The following is a 14,213-nucleotide window of genomic DNA, read 5'->3' on the forward strand; positions in this document are numbered from 1 at the left end:
TCATGACTTTAATAAATGGATAACTTAATAATAATTTGATAAATTCAGGTTTGGATCTTTAGGGAGTTTCAGCTCCATTGAATTCAGTTTCTCTGGAATGTGTATCTCTCCTAGGAGGGCAGTTTATTTTATGCTGATGCTGGCAGTATTCATCCACTTTAGATTCTGTGCAGTGTAGTGTGTCTCTCTGGAGAAAAGGAACTGCATAGACAAGGAGGGAAATTAGATTGCAAAAGCTTGTTATGACATGGAGATACATAATGTAAATGCGATTATAATTAATCAACACATTAAGTGTATTAATAATAGCTAATACTTATTCAGTGCTTTCTTTTCCTACATTGCAGGGCAGCTCACAGGACTTTTTAGAGTTTTGGCCCTGGTTTATAGATGAGAGGGGGAAATTGCTAAATGTGAAGTGTGTGGTCCCCAAAGTGAGTCAGTGGCAAAGCTGGAAAGAGTTAAAATTTACCACTTTATATTTTTTTATTTGTAGTTCTTTATAAACAATCATCATTTATTGATGATGTTGTAAGTAACCACTGAAATGTTGCAAATGATTGTGAAGAACAACTGATTACAGCTCCTGAGATACCATTCCCAGCAGTCAGATCAACAAAGGGGTTAAAAGTGAGACAGCCCTATCTTTTACTTGATTCAAAGCTCTCAGTAAATGATTGTTGGAGCTCTGCCATGTATAGCAGAGCATTTAGAAAGCACGCCACAGACTCTGCTTCCTCCTGAGGAGAGCTTGTCTGTCAACATCTCACTTTAATTGTAGTCTTTTAAGGTACCAGCAGGCAGGCAAATTTCACCAGCCAGCAGTAATGGAAGATCCAGTCTTTACCAACATTAGTGAAAATGTTAATGACACCAGTGTCTGTGAGGTCTCAGACTCTGAGGAAGACAAAGGGGGTCATCTTTATTATCATGTCCGTAAAGATTCAGCATCTCCTTCTTCCATCGCTAATATCCCAGAGAACATGAATGGTAGTCAAGAGAACCCAGAAGATAGCTGTAGTAATTCTGTGGCCTCTCAGCATGGACATGATGGAGAAGATGATTCTTCATTTCACCATGGTGCTGGAGAAGATGATTCTTCATCTCACTGTGGTGCTGGAGAAGACCACCCATACCAGCAGATGGATCTGATGAGCCCAGCTCTGGAAGAGAAACATGTAGAGGTCCCGATGCTTGAGAGCAACCTTCATTTTCCTCCAGATTTCCAGTCACGTCTGAGACAGAGCACTTCTTCTGACTCTTCAACTTCCCTCAAGTTTCCCCTTAACAATAACTCTGGAGAAACTAACAACTTTCAGGAAGATTTTGAAATTTACATTTTTGTAAAGGTAAGAAATTGGGTGCTCCTAAGCAGACTCTAGTTTTAACACCCAAATCAATGTGTGTGTCCTCCAAATCAGGGAAATACCCTACCCACTGCTTTGTTCCAATTCTGCTGCCTGTGTGCTGCAGGGATGCAGTCCCTTCACTTACCTCTTGCATCTTGAGGCACAGAAAGAGGTGATTTGTGTTGTGTGGAGGTGCCTGAGATTTCTTCATTTTGAGTGGAATTATGGTGAAAGTATTCTGATTGTTGCTGCAATTCATTTATTCTGTGAAATCTCCCTGCTGTTACAGCTAGAGTGCTACTACTTGAACTAGTTTAGTTGATCCAGTTGAGCTGTCCCTGCATTTCACTTTCTATCTAGTAGCTGAGGGCTCAAAAGTGATAGTTATTAATGCTATGAAGAAAACTGAATATTTAGTTTAAGAGGAGATCATGCCTGAAAGAAATCTTTCTTTTCTTTCTTTCAATATTTAAATTAATGTATTTCTGTGATTTGTTGGATTAATCTTTTTCTGTGACAATTTCAACATGTACTTTTCAATAGTTTCCAGTTAGGTATAAATTACTGAAGGGGCTTTCACATTTTCTCTAACCTTATAAAGTAATATGTACATTTCAAAACTGTAAACGCCTGTGTTCTTGAATAAACACTATGTTTCCCATCATAAAAGCACTTGTACTTAACTACTCCCCAAAAAGTTCCTTCTTTAACTACATAAGAAATAAACGTTTAAGGTCTTGTTTCTTTTGAATAGAATGGCACACCATGAGCATAATACTCTGTTATTTCAAGAGAAGTCTCATGAAGCTTCTCACTTTTTGACATAAATAATATTATCAGTATCTGTTCCTCAGTTCCATGGGGCCTGTAGAAGCAGGAGAACAGATTTCATTACCACACATAGTAAGAATGTCTTTACAATGTCATTATTTGGTTAGTTTAGTTCATTGAAGCAAGAACACACAATAAACTTTTCGTCCTGATTTCTGTGGAAGTGGGCTGTGAGAGCCATGTGTGAGGGCCCTTGGCCTTTTTGTTACCTTCACAGTCCTTACACTGCGTGACTCTCTGAAGCAGCACCTCTCCTATTTATTTCTGTGACTGGATCATGGTCATTGCTAAAAGTATGCTAATTATATGGTCAAAGTAAGACCTGTGGTGTTAGTTCTAGTTCATATCTCTGCATGCAGTCCTGCATGTGTCTGTTAAAAGTTGCAGCAATTGAGTATATTTTGTTAGCATCTATATGGTGTAAGCAAACTGAATGTTGTATTTTGGCTTTAAAATCATCTATATTCCTTATTCTTTTGTGTTCCTCTTGTTTCAAAATGATAATGTCTTCTTTTTCTATGGATAAAATAAGAAATGGATGCAGATGCTCCCATTCAAGCAGAGTTGTTTGGGTTAATATGAATTTCTGAAGAGTTAGAAGAGGGGCATTTTGAAAAGAACTGTCATGGAGAAGGTCTGAGGAAGTCCTTTTCCTTGCCTCTGTGTGCAGAGTACCTGATTATCCCATAAAGGAGCTTATCAGCTATTCTAGAGAGAAAGGCACACTTTGTGCTCTCTTCACTTGCCAAACATAAGCACCTGGTGCCTTTGAGACGTCCTTGAATCCCAAGGTATCCTTACCTGGCTGGAAAATGACATATGAGGCTCTCAGGTGATCCATGCTGTGATCCCAATGGGCAGGGCATTGGATACTGTTGGGTGTGTGGCTGAACTGAACTCCTGTGCCAGTGTTTTACTCCATGAGAAACTGATGACATATAATTTTTGGCTTTTGTCTTTTTCTTTCTTTCTGGTATCAAGGTAATAAAGCAGTAACTCCCTGGAGTGCAGATCCAGCTTTGCTCTTTTTAATTACCTAGATAGCAAAAGTCAGCCTATAAAATGGAAGGTCACAGATATATAGCAGGAGTAGTGAAATACCTGAGGGCTGTTACTTCTTGCACATTGAACCAATATCTCAGTTGTGTCAATAAATATTACTCACAGATGGTTCCCTTCTTGTACGGTCTCTAGTTCACCTGGGGCCAGTGTTGCTCTGAAATTGGGTTCATCTTCTCGATTTGCTCTTTTCTGCAGACACCAAGAGGGACAGCAAGATCTTTTGCTGTGGGACAATAGTGGTCATGACAGTTCTGGCACTATTTTTTCCTTCCTTTGTTTGTAGCACTAATAAGTCTCTGTAGGTGGCTGGAAATGTGAGTGTCAGAGGTCACTGCTGACTAAAAACCAGAGAAAGTGGGAAAATTAAATGGTTTTTAACTTAGAGTGCAGCTGGCTAGAATAGAAATTTAACTTCATCAGGATATTGTAAGTGCTGTTACATTAAGATCATAATTTCAGTCAGCCTAGATAATCTTTACAGTAGTCCATTCTGTGTTAGACACCAAGAAAATGTTTAAATCATCTTTCACTGTTTATCAGTACTTGGTTACTATGTCATGTCAGCAGACTACTTCAGGATGTGCCACAAGTCAGAAAAGGAATTCCCTGTACCTTTAACAGCAGAACGTAGCATGTCCCAACATGGAGGTGTTTGTGTGAATCCAGCGAGTCCAGGCTTGTCACAGCCACAATAATGCCCTTTCAATAACACTGTAATTTCTTCAAACAAAAGCCTTTGCAATTTGAGCAGAAATATGACGGACACACAGGCTGTGCTCCTGAGTGCACAGGACAGCCTGGCCTAATCAGAGCTCTGAGATCCAGCCTTCTCACTTGTACACTCTGTTTCCCTGTTGAGCAGAATGTTTGTTCTGAAGGTTTAGATTTCTTTAAAAATTTTAACTTTTTTTTTCCTGAAGCTTGAGTGGTTATTTAAACAATTGTCCTCCTATTTTCTTTTCAGAAGAAAATTATTGCCCTTCTGGTTTATTGATGACCTGAGACTGACTACAGGTTTGTACAAATGTACTCATTTGTGCCATAAGAGCAGAGTTCCCAAGCAAACGGAGGTAATTCTTTACCTGAGCAATAAACAGCTTGTGTTATGCAAAAAATACTAATGTATTACAGTGGTTCAGCATCATGAACCTGCACGTTGGATCACTGCACTGGGGTAACATAGTTATGGATGCTGCAGGGCACGTCTGGAGATCATCTGGTCCAGCCCCTTACTCAGAGCAGGATCACCTAGAGCAGGTTGCTCAGGGCTATGTCTGGGCAGGTTTTCAACATTTCCAAAGATGAAGAATCCACAGTTTCTCTGTGCAGCCATTACAGTGTCCTACCCTTATGGTAAAGATGTGTTTTCCTATGCCTAAGTGGAATTCTCATAGCTCAATTTGTGCTCATTGCCTCCTGTCCTTTCCGTGGATACCAGCGCTTAAGAATGCTGTTTTAAGAAAGATATTGCTTTTAACTTCTGTCTACACCAGAAATTAAACTTTTAGGGGTTTTCTCTGGGATTATTGCATGCTTTAGTAAAATTTCTTTAGGTCAATGCTAGGGAAAGAAAGGACATTTCTGGTTTTCCAACAAGATGCTTCCCACTCCCTTGTTTCCAAGTCAGGAAGATCTGCGGCTTCTAACTTTCTGGCACAACCCTGTTCTAGCTCCCCACTGACACACAAAGTGGAGCTGAATGACAGACCATGTTCTTCGTAGGATTAATTGTTGTATCACTGCCAAAATCACGCTCCTTCCCATTGAGTTGGCTTTCCTCTACTTTTATGGAGCCTCTTGGTATCTGTTGAGAAAATTTTGTCAAGAAATGTGTATTAGTAGGTTAGAACATGAAGTTACAGAACAAAGACAATTTTTAGCATGTATTATTTGCAGAGAGCAGAACCACATGGATGTCCAGTCATAAGTTAGTGGTTAAACTGGTGCTTTGCTGAGCAGAATTGAGCATTTTTGTAGAAGATGAAAAGTAAAAGAATCCCCAGCATAGATGAACTTCTGTAGCTTCCAGTAGGACAACCTGCAGGGGGGTCAGATAAAGGGTGACAATGAAAGTATTAGTTTTTCAAATTTTCCACGACTACACTCATAATCTACAGAGTAAAACAATCGTATTTGCAATTTTGGGCTGGTAGATATTTGCAAGCACAACTGGGTGTCCAAATACCTTTTAGCAATGCAAACCAGGTGGTATTTTAATTGACTCCAACAGAGCACATAAGGATAGTATTAAGCCATTTCTTCTGCAATGAGGTTTGCAGGTAGTAAAATGAGTTCAGGCTGAAGCCAGGTGGCAGGTGTAACTCTCTCTATGTACATAAAATTATAGTAGTTTGGCTTTTAGGACATTTTAGCTTCTCAAAATATTTTTTATAATAAATCTAATGGAAGTAAGCAAATATTATTTTGGTCTTATGAATAAGCTTAGAGAAAGGTTGAATGATTCATAATCCACCTTTTAAATAGTTTTAACTGAGCAACTTCAGCAAGGAAAAGATCCAAGAACTATTTTTGGAGTTTTCCAGTCTTGGCAGATTTACAGACCAAGATGCAACATGCTGAAGTTGACACCTGCACAGCAGGGAATGACTCATAGAGAGCCAATGTTCCTAATGTGATATCTTTTTTTATAATTATAATTAAATTAATGGTTAATTATTCCTTCAAATAGTCTTGAGAGAGCTTAAAAGTACAATTAAGTATAGAAATACAAGTCTGGAATATCAAGTGATAAGACGTGTCCTCCTGCTCTCAATCTTATCCAGACTATCCCTAACAGACTCTTCTTTGGAAACATTCAGTGATGCCAATTCAGTGCTTCTGCCAATTAGCCTCTGTCAGTGCTTAATTATTGTCCTGAGAAAAACATTTTCCTTTCTTAAAATTCTGCTGCTCTGAATTATGCTATTTTTCTTTTTAATAGATAGCTCCTTTTACATATATAGAACACAGATACCAAAAGTCCTTCAGTTCCTTCAGCTTTCCTTCAAGCTTGAGTTATCATTTCTAAATGTTGTGTGGTTTGGTGTGTTGTGGTTTGTTTTAGGGTTTTGTTTGGTTTTTTTGGTGGGTGAGTTTTGTTTGTTTGGTTTTGTTGTTTTTTGTTTTTTGGTTTTTTTTGGTTTGGTTTGGTTTGGTTTTTGTTGTTTTGGTTTGGGTTTTTTTTACCTTTTCTAGTCTTTTTCCAGTTAATTTATATAAATCTTAAACTCCAGTTTTCAGATACAGGTAGTGTATATAGCTTTGCCAATAAAAATTACTACAGCAAGTGCATCTTTAATGCATCATTTGTCCAACTCTCTAGTCAGGACACTTTATATGCTGTATTGCAGTATATTTTTGAATTCTTTGACATTTATAAGCTTCATCTAGCCCTGGTGTTTTCCCAGTAAATGCTTCTGTAAGGGCGTTGACCATTTATTATTTGCCCATGTGCAAGCAAGTGTAATGCAGTAGTATTGCACAGTTTCCAGCTGCTGTTTGACTTTTACAGTATTAAGTTATTCTCCTGTGAGAATTTAGGTTTCTCCTAGTGGTGTGATCGGACTCTGATGACTTGTCACTGAAAACAGCATGAGTTTGGAGTCAGACAAGTGCTGTGATATAAATCCAGTGTGAGGGACACCACTGCCAGTTGAGGGACACCATTGCTTTTGCTCTACTAACTCAGAAAATAGAGATACATCTCCACATCTCCACATGCTGTGCAGACACAGCGTGGCTTTATGGCTCCCCCTGTCATGGATAGAAGACTGGTAATCTCTTAAGTCATAACATATAAACCTAATAGTTATGTAATCTTATTTCTGAGGAGAAAAACTGTGTTGTAGGTCTCTTCACAGCTGGATTTCTGCCTACCCGAATTACTCTGTGTGTGTGTGTGAAAAGATTAGCGAGTGGCCGTTCGGTTACAGATAACATCCAGTTCCCCGACTATCAGTCATGAACAGAACATGTGTTTTAGCAGCAGGGCAGAGCAGTTTGCTTAATCTTTTGGATACAAAGGGCAAAAGGTCTTGCTTCTGACCCTTGCTGGGTCTGTGGCTCATTCAGGCACCTTTTCTGCCTGTGGGAAGGTCCATGAATCAATTTTCAGGTGACAGTCCTGTGCCACCCTCAGCGTGTGGCTCCAGTCGTGGCGGTGGCCGGGCACAGTGCAGTAGCATAGCAACAGCTTCAGAATACAGACCTGGATTACCTAGGAAATTACTCCTGCACAGTGATTGCAGCAATGGCAAATACAATGTAAATATGTAGGTTATACCGAGGAAAAATTAAAACAGGATTTATTGACTTGTTTATCTTTCCATGTATTTTCCTTTTTGTGATGCTTTCTTTGATGTTCTGAAAACAAGATTGTTATCCCAGCTCGGAATGTTCTTTTCCTTTTAAACATCTCAGTGCCTACATTTTAGGATTAGAAAATGTTTGGATTTGTGGATTGATTACTTCCTTGCTGCCCATGAAAACTTATCTCTGTAGTTAATACTGTTATGTCATCTGTTAAATGGATTCTGTCCAATACAGAGCAATACATATTATTGCTTATTGCAGAAGTATCTAAAAAGCAGCTCCATTGAGACTGATGTTTACATACACAAAATAATACATAATCCCTGCAGAGCAACTGGTAATGATATATGGAAATTATTTTGGAGTCTGCAAAAGGAAAGCAGCTTTTCTGCTCTGCTCTTTGTTTTCTTCAGATATCAAGGGTCAGATTTGACTTACTCAACTTAAGGTGTGTCTGTAAGCCATTAACTACATCTCTGCAGGATGTCTAGGCTCCTTTTGCAATAAAAATCTATTTAAAGTAGCACAGTGGGATGTTAATTCTGGTGACCAAGTGCAGGCATCAGCTGTAGGATGAGGTTAGTTGTTCAGTAGACTCCATTCATTGTATGGAGTAGGGGCCTAACTCAGTTTTCCAGTGATGGTTTAGATGTCTTAAGGCTTCATTCCTGGCCTCCAGCTGCCTCTGCAGAAGGCCACAGGTCTCCCATATATCCTTTCTCATACATATTTACAGATTTCCTCAGCTATCCTAGGTCCTTTCAGTGCTGCTGCCTATCTTTGTTAGCCAGAAATGTTGTTAGAAATCCTTCCTAATTTTAATATCTATTAGCTATGAAATTTCTAGATAAATACTGGAGAAAATCATTCAGGAATACTGAATTTCATAGAGTAGATTTGTTGAGCCAAGAGTCCTTTTTTTAGCTTTTTGTTTGTTTGTTTGTTTTTGATACCACACTGTGATTCAGGCTAGGCATGGTGGGTAGCATTTCTTGCACATTTCATGGGCTTTTCCACAGGGCATCAAGAAGTGCCCTTAAGAATGAAGACAGCACTCATATCCCAGTTGTTTAAAAAAAAAGTAAGTTGTCCAAGAGCTCAGTGCTGCAGCGTGCTGAATGCCCTGATGCTTATCCCTGAAATGAATAAACCACATGCCTAATGTTTTAGCGTAAAATAACTTTAACTCACATTTTTCTCAATAATTTAAAATTAATAAAATTATGTTTCTACTGAAATACTTGATTGCTTTGGGATAAGGAGGAATAGAAAGAACTTCTCTTTTAATAAGCTGGGGAATCTTTACAGAAGAATCATAGTAGGGAAGAATCACAATGTTTAAGTTAAAGAGGAAGTTAAATCATAGAATGGTTTCTGTTGGAAGAGACCTGAAAGATCATCCAGTTCCAACCTCCCTATCATGGGAAGGGACACCTCTCACTAGATCAGGTTGCTCCAAGACCCATCCAACAAGGCCTTGAACACTTTCAAGGATGGGACATCCACAACTTCCCTGGACAACCTGTTCCAGTGCCTCACCACCCTCACAGTAAAGAATTTCTTCCTAATATCTAATCTAAACCTACTCTGTCAGGCTGAAGCCATTCCCCCTTGTCCTGTCACTACATGCTCTTGTAAATAGTCTCTCTCCATTTTTCTTGTAGCCCCTCTGTTACTGGAAGACCACCATTAGGTCACCCTGGCTAATGGGGAACTCTGATCACCTGATAAATCCGGCCAGATAACATCTGAGAACAAGCATCTTTCTTACTTGTGGAAGTGATTCAGCTGCTGAGACATGTTAGAGGCCTGATCCTGAGAAAAGCAGCAGCTGGAGGTTTGGCAGGATACCCCAGGGCATCTAACACGACCCTTGAGAACTGTGTCTGAACAGGTCTAACCCCACCATCAATTGCTCAGAGCCTAAAGTTACTACAAGGTCATATTTCCATGAAAATATGCTAAACAAATATACTGGAGAAAAGTCCAGTATCAAAAATCTGTTATACACCGTGTGGCCTATTTTCAGGAGGCACCAGTCTGTCTTCCCTTTCTTTGGCAAGCACGTGGATTTGTAAATATCAGCAGTAAGTAGTTTCAAGTGACATAATGCATAGTTACACAGTGACAAAAAAAAGAACACCTTTGTAAAAACCATACAGATTGTTTTATGTATATCACACTGCAGGACCACATACTTTAATGGATTTTATGAGGCACCTTATATTTACTGATTTTCAGCAGATATAGGCAGGATGCTTATCTGTTAAATCAGTAACTTCACCGTGGTCCGAACTATTCACGTACTCGGTGTTTGCGCTTTAATGAGCCCTTGTAACGAATGGCAGAAGTGCAGAGCAGCAAATTCAGAGTCATTTGGCTCCTCCCTGCGAGATTGCTGAGAGTGAAGTTTGGACGGAGCAAGAGTTTCTTGCTGGCATCGAGCGTGGATTGGCCCCGACACCACGGCTGATAACAGCTAAAAATAGCACCGGTATAAAAGCCCGGCCAGCGGCTCAGCTGCCCTGGCATTCCCTCCTCGACTGCCAGCCAGGGAGGAGACCGTGTTCTCCAAGTCCCTGCAAAATATGTGACCAAAGAACACCCTGCTGTCTAATCCCACTTAACAATTAACTTGTGAAGTCAACACACACACTGGACTGTGTGACTCATGGGGACAGTAACAAAGGTATAGGAAAAAAAAAAAGACACAACTTGAAGGTCAGATTTTCCAAGCAAGTTTTCCAATCACAGCATGGCAGGTGGGCTGGTGGAATGTCTTTGGAAGTGTGCTTGCAGAATATCTCTGGTTTTGTGTACAAGAATGTTATAATATACTCATAATATAATCACCTGTATGGGGAGCATACTCTGTGACGATGGAATTCTGAACACTTGGAAAAACAAACATGTTTTCATTTGACAATGGTTTGACTAAGCTGGCATTGAGGAGTTCAGAAGTCTATTCTTAGCTTGCTGTTGATTCTGGGGAAATCGGGTCACTTCCTTGCATTTCTGTTCCCTTTCAAGCACTGCCTGTCTTCTGTTTTAACCTGTAGGCTGGGGGATCAGTGACTTCAGTGACTGAGTGCATTGCAAGATAAACCTTTGGGTATCTGGAGCACTCTAGATGAATAAAGAAGCCTCCCTTTTTAAAGTCTGGCAAAAGTTATGCTGAATTGAAAACAGGATGTAATCAGGGAAAGCATTAGGAAGTCTTAAAAATCAGCAGCATTATCAGCCCTATCAACAGTAAACTATTCCCACATATATTACTTGAGTTGCTCTGAGTCATCTTCTGTGATTTTATCCAGCTTTGCACTGTGAAGTTTGTATGTGTGGATTCCCCTTCATTTTAGTTACAGTATTTTATTTTTTTCTGGTTTACAATAATACAGTGAAAGGTTTATAATATCTTACAAGATTGACAGATGACCTGGCTAAATTGCCTTCAGTTTTGATTTGATATGCTTAATTTTCTGAAAAGGTCACTTATAAGGACATTCAATTACCTTTTATTTTATTGTCTTAGTTGCTCAATCTCTCATGGCAAACAAGATAATTGCAGAGCACGGTGGCTTGGTAGTTCTGTAGCCTTTCTCTGGTCCAGAGATCTGGCATTGACAGGGGTGGCAGAAACCCCCACAACTGACTTGTGTGATATAGATGGATATCAGAGCTGAGAGGAGTCAATCCTTACAACACATTTAACTTCCTCCTTCTGAACTCTTTTCTTCTCCTCTTGGAAGGTCAATTTACTGTATTTACATGTAGCAAAGAGCTAACTGGAGAATCTCTTATTGGTGCCATCCTCTGCAGGGGAATTTAGGCTCTCTCTCGACATAATGAGATACCTTTATATGTATCTCTTAATTAGTCTGGCATCAAATCTTACTTGATGCTTGGCTAGAAAGGGGCTGAAGTTGCTAATGAGTAAAGGGCTCCATGTCTCATCAGCACTTTTCTAACTGATGTAGGTCCTAGTCCCTTTGCTACAGAATTGTACCTAGTCATCATCAAGGTCAGAACACTGAGACTGAAAAGAGGACCCTGGAGCTTTGACATTCCAGTGTTTTATGAGGTTGCTTCCAGGTATTGCAGTCAGTGACAAAGCGTCCATACCTTCCTTAGAGAAGTGATACCTGCTACATGCTCTGTGAAAATTTTGTGACTTTGGGAAAAGATAAAACATTTTTGGAAAATCTTCCATTTAAGAGGAAAAAAACCTTATGTCTTTCTAGTTAAGACTACCCTGTGTTCCCAATTCTCACAGACTTAAACAAGACCCCATTGCTATTGAGACTGTGCTCAAAGCTGAATTTTACACTAAGATTTCCTTTCAGTCTTAAGCCAAGCTCTCCAAAAATGGTCACTACCATCTCTCTCTTAAGAATGTGGGATGGGGTCTGTGAAATCCTAATAACCTGTGCATAGTGGTCAGCAGCAAAAATCTGCTAATGTGAGAGTGTATTTGCAGAAGAGGTGTTCACATCTGTGCTTAACTAACCACCTTCCTCCAATTCATCCTGGTTATCTGAATTAACTCTTCAGTGAAAAGCGTCCTCAAGCAAAGAAAAACTAAAATGAGATATCACCAAGTCAACATCAGGTGCTTCAAGACGCTGAACTCTTATGTTGAAGTTCGTAAGACAGAAAAAAAGAGCAAACAACTCACCATTCATTTCATAACAACTTGTGGTGATGCACTAAGGGAAGTGAGCTGGCAAACTTTGTGGAAACTTTATCACAGAAGAAGTACCAAAAGGTAAAATGAAAAATGAATGAGGGCAATTTTCCAAGGAGAACTAAAGAGTTCTCCAGTTCACTGTACGGCTCAGAGTCAGCCAGCTGCATTAACCCAGGAGTACAGCACTGCCACTGACCAGGTGGACCATATGCAGAGGTTAAACTTTGCTCCACAGAGAGATGTCAGGATGTTGATCCCTGCTATTTCACACTGATCAAGCTTAAGTTTATCAGGGAGCCAAAAGCCCAAAGCCCTTTTTAAAAGCCAAATAGTACATACACCACAAAGGATCCTGAAATCCAGTGTGCAGATCCATGCACAGTACCTGCTGTGCAGGTACTGATGCCAACATGTGAACCCATGGGAATTAGCCTAAGTCATGAGCAATTTCAAACTGAGTTGTTAAAGGCTTCATCTTTTAGACATAATGTGCATCAGAATGTAGAAAGTAATTTCTGCTCTCAGACAAATTGTTTGCTAAACAAGAGTGTGAAACACAAATGTATCCAATGAAATCAGCAGCAACTGTGCATTATTTGGCCTTATTTACTGTGAGAAATTGAAACTTACCCTGAGATCTGCATGAGATGTACACGTCATTTTGAACACTTTCTGTAAATAATAATTCATAAATTGGGATTGGAGTAGTGGGTTGTGTGCTGGTCTTTACTTTGGGGGGATTTAACCCTAGTTTGCATGTACGTGCTCCAAATCCTAATTAATTTAGACTTGGTTTATGACAAGAAGCATACCAAGAAGTGAACAGAAATAATCTAAATAGGGACTTGCACTATGGACTCTTGCAAATTAAGACAGGGATAGGCACTAGTTACTCTGTTGCAGACTTGTAAGTAAAATCATGTTATTTTAGTTCTATGATAGCAGTGAGTCAACAATAATGGGTACATCACCCTTACCTGGTGCTGTTTTTCTTCATCATGCTTAACAGCATGGAGGATTTATTTTGAAAAGCAAGGGCTGAGGATTTCTACATTCCTCCTTTCGTCAGTTACATTATCCATACAGCCCACAGTTTGGGACAATCTGTAATGCTCTCCATTGTATCCCCTACAATACCACTTTCCAGAGCAGTCTCAGTCCTAGTTGGAAGTATCTTTTGTTTTTAATTGAAATGGCAGTTTTGGAATGATAGTAAAACAGAGGAATACACTGCTGCCCTCTAGAAGCCTCTTCACTGAATGCAGCACTAGGAGATGATTTTGTACCTTTTCAGTGCCACTTCCTTATGAATGGATACCTGTGGCTGTCTCAGTGCAAGCACTGAGATAATTATCCATAATGAAATCCCTTTTTGCACTAAACAGCAGCAGGTTTTTCTCTTAAAAGTGTTAATGCTTACTAATGTTATAGCAAAGTCTGGTACTGCATCCATGTGAAAACATAATTATATTTAAAAATAGCTTCATGCTTTTGAAATAGAACTTACTGTGCAGAACTCCAGTCTGAGCTGATTCCAGTGATCTGCCTTTCTGTTAAAGAGGAGAGTTTCAGCCAGAGACCTTTAGAGCTAAAATAATGCATTTTCATAATAAGATAAAGGAGAGCTGCTGTAGATCATGGCTGTGATGGATTCTTAAGGTCTGGGTTATAGAGTGGGTTATCTCCAATTTGTCAGTTAATGGACTGCAAAGTTTTCTGGCCTAGGTTTTGCCACCCCATCCCGTCTCTTGGGACATTCAGGCTGCACAGCTGTTGTATCACTTGATGTCTTTTGTTCCATGCCCTTGAGTGTGGGACAATTTATAAGAAGGAAAAAAATCCCAGTTCTTCCAGCAAACCAACAGACTTTGAGGTACTGTATGTCTCTGGAGTTGAGGGAAAATATCTGCTTGCCCAACCTTGGCATGAGGCTGATGAGAAGAGCTTTGTACATCCTTGCATGTCTTGTACAT

General features: G+C 39.6%; 1 protein-coding gene across 1 annotated transcript in view; it reads left to right on the forward strand.

Annotated features, from left to right (window-relative positions):
- Positions 1–34: 34 nt before the first annotated feature.
- Positions 35–14,213, forward strand: part of CLIC5 (chloride intracellular channel 5) — a 76,428-nt gene continuing 62,249 nt past the window's right edge. Inside the window, exon 1 of the mRNA XM_032682694.1 lies at positions 35–1,349. Within this exon, the coding sequence (XP_032538585.1) occupies positions 828–1,349 (522 nt within the window). The 5' untranslated portion in view covers positions 35–827. The remainder of the gene's footprint in view (positions 1,350–14,213) is intronic.

This window comes from Chiroxiphia lanceolata, chromosome 3 (genome assembly GCF_009829145.1).
Source record: "Chiroxiphia lanceolata isolate bChiLan1 chromosome 3, bChiLan1.pri, whole genome shotgun sequence".
NCBI classification, from domain to species: Eukaryota; Metazoa; Chordata; class Aves; order Passeriformes; family Pipridae; genus Chiroxiphia; species Chiroxiphia lanceolata.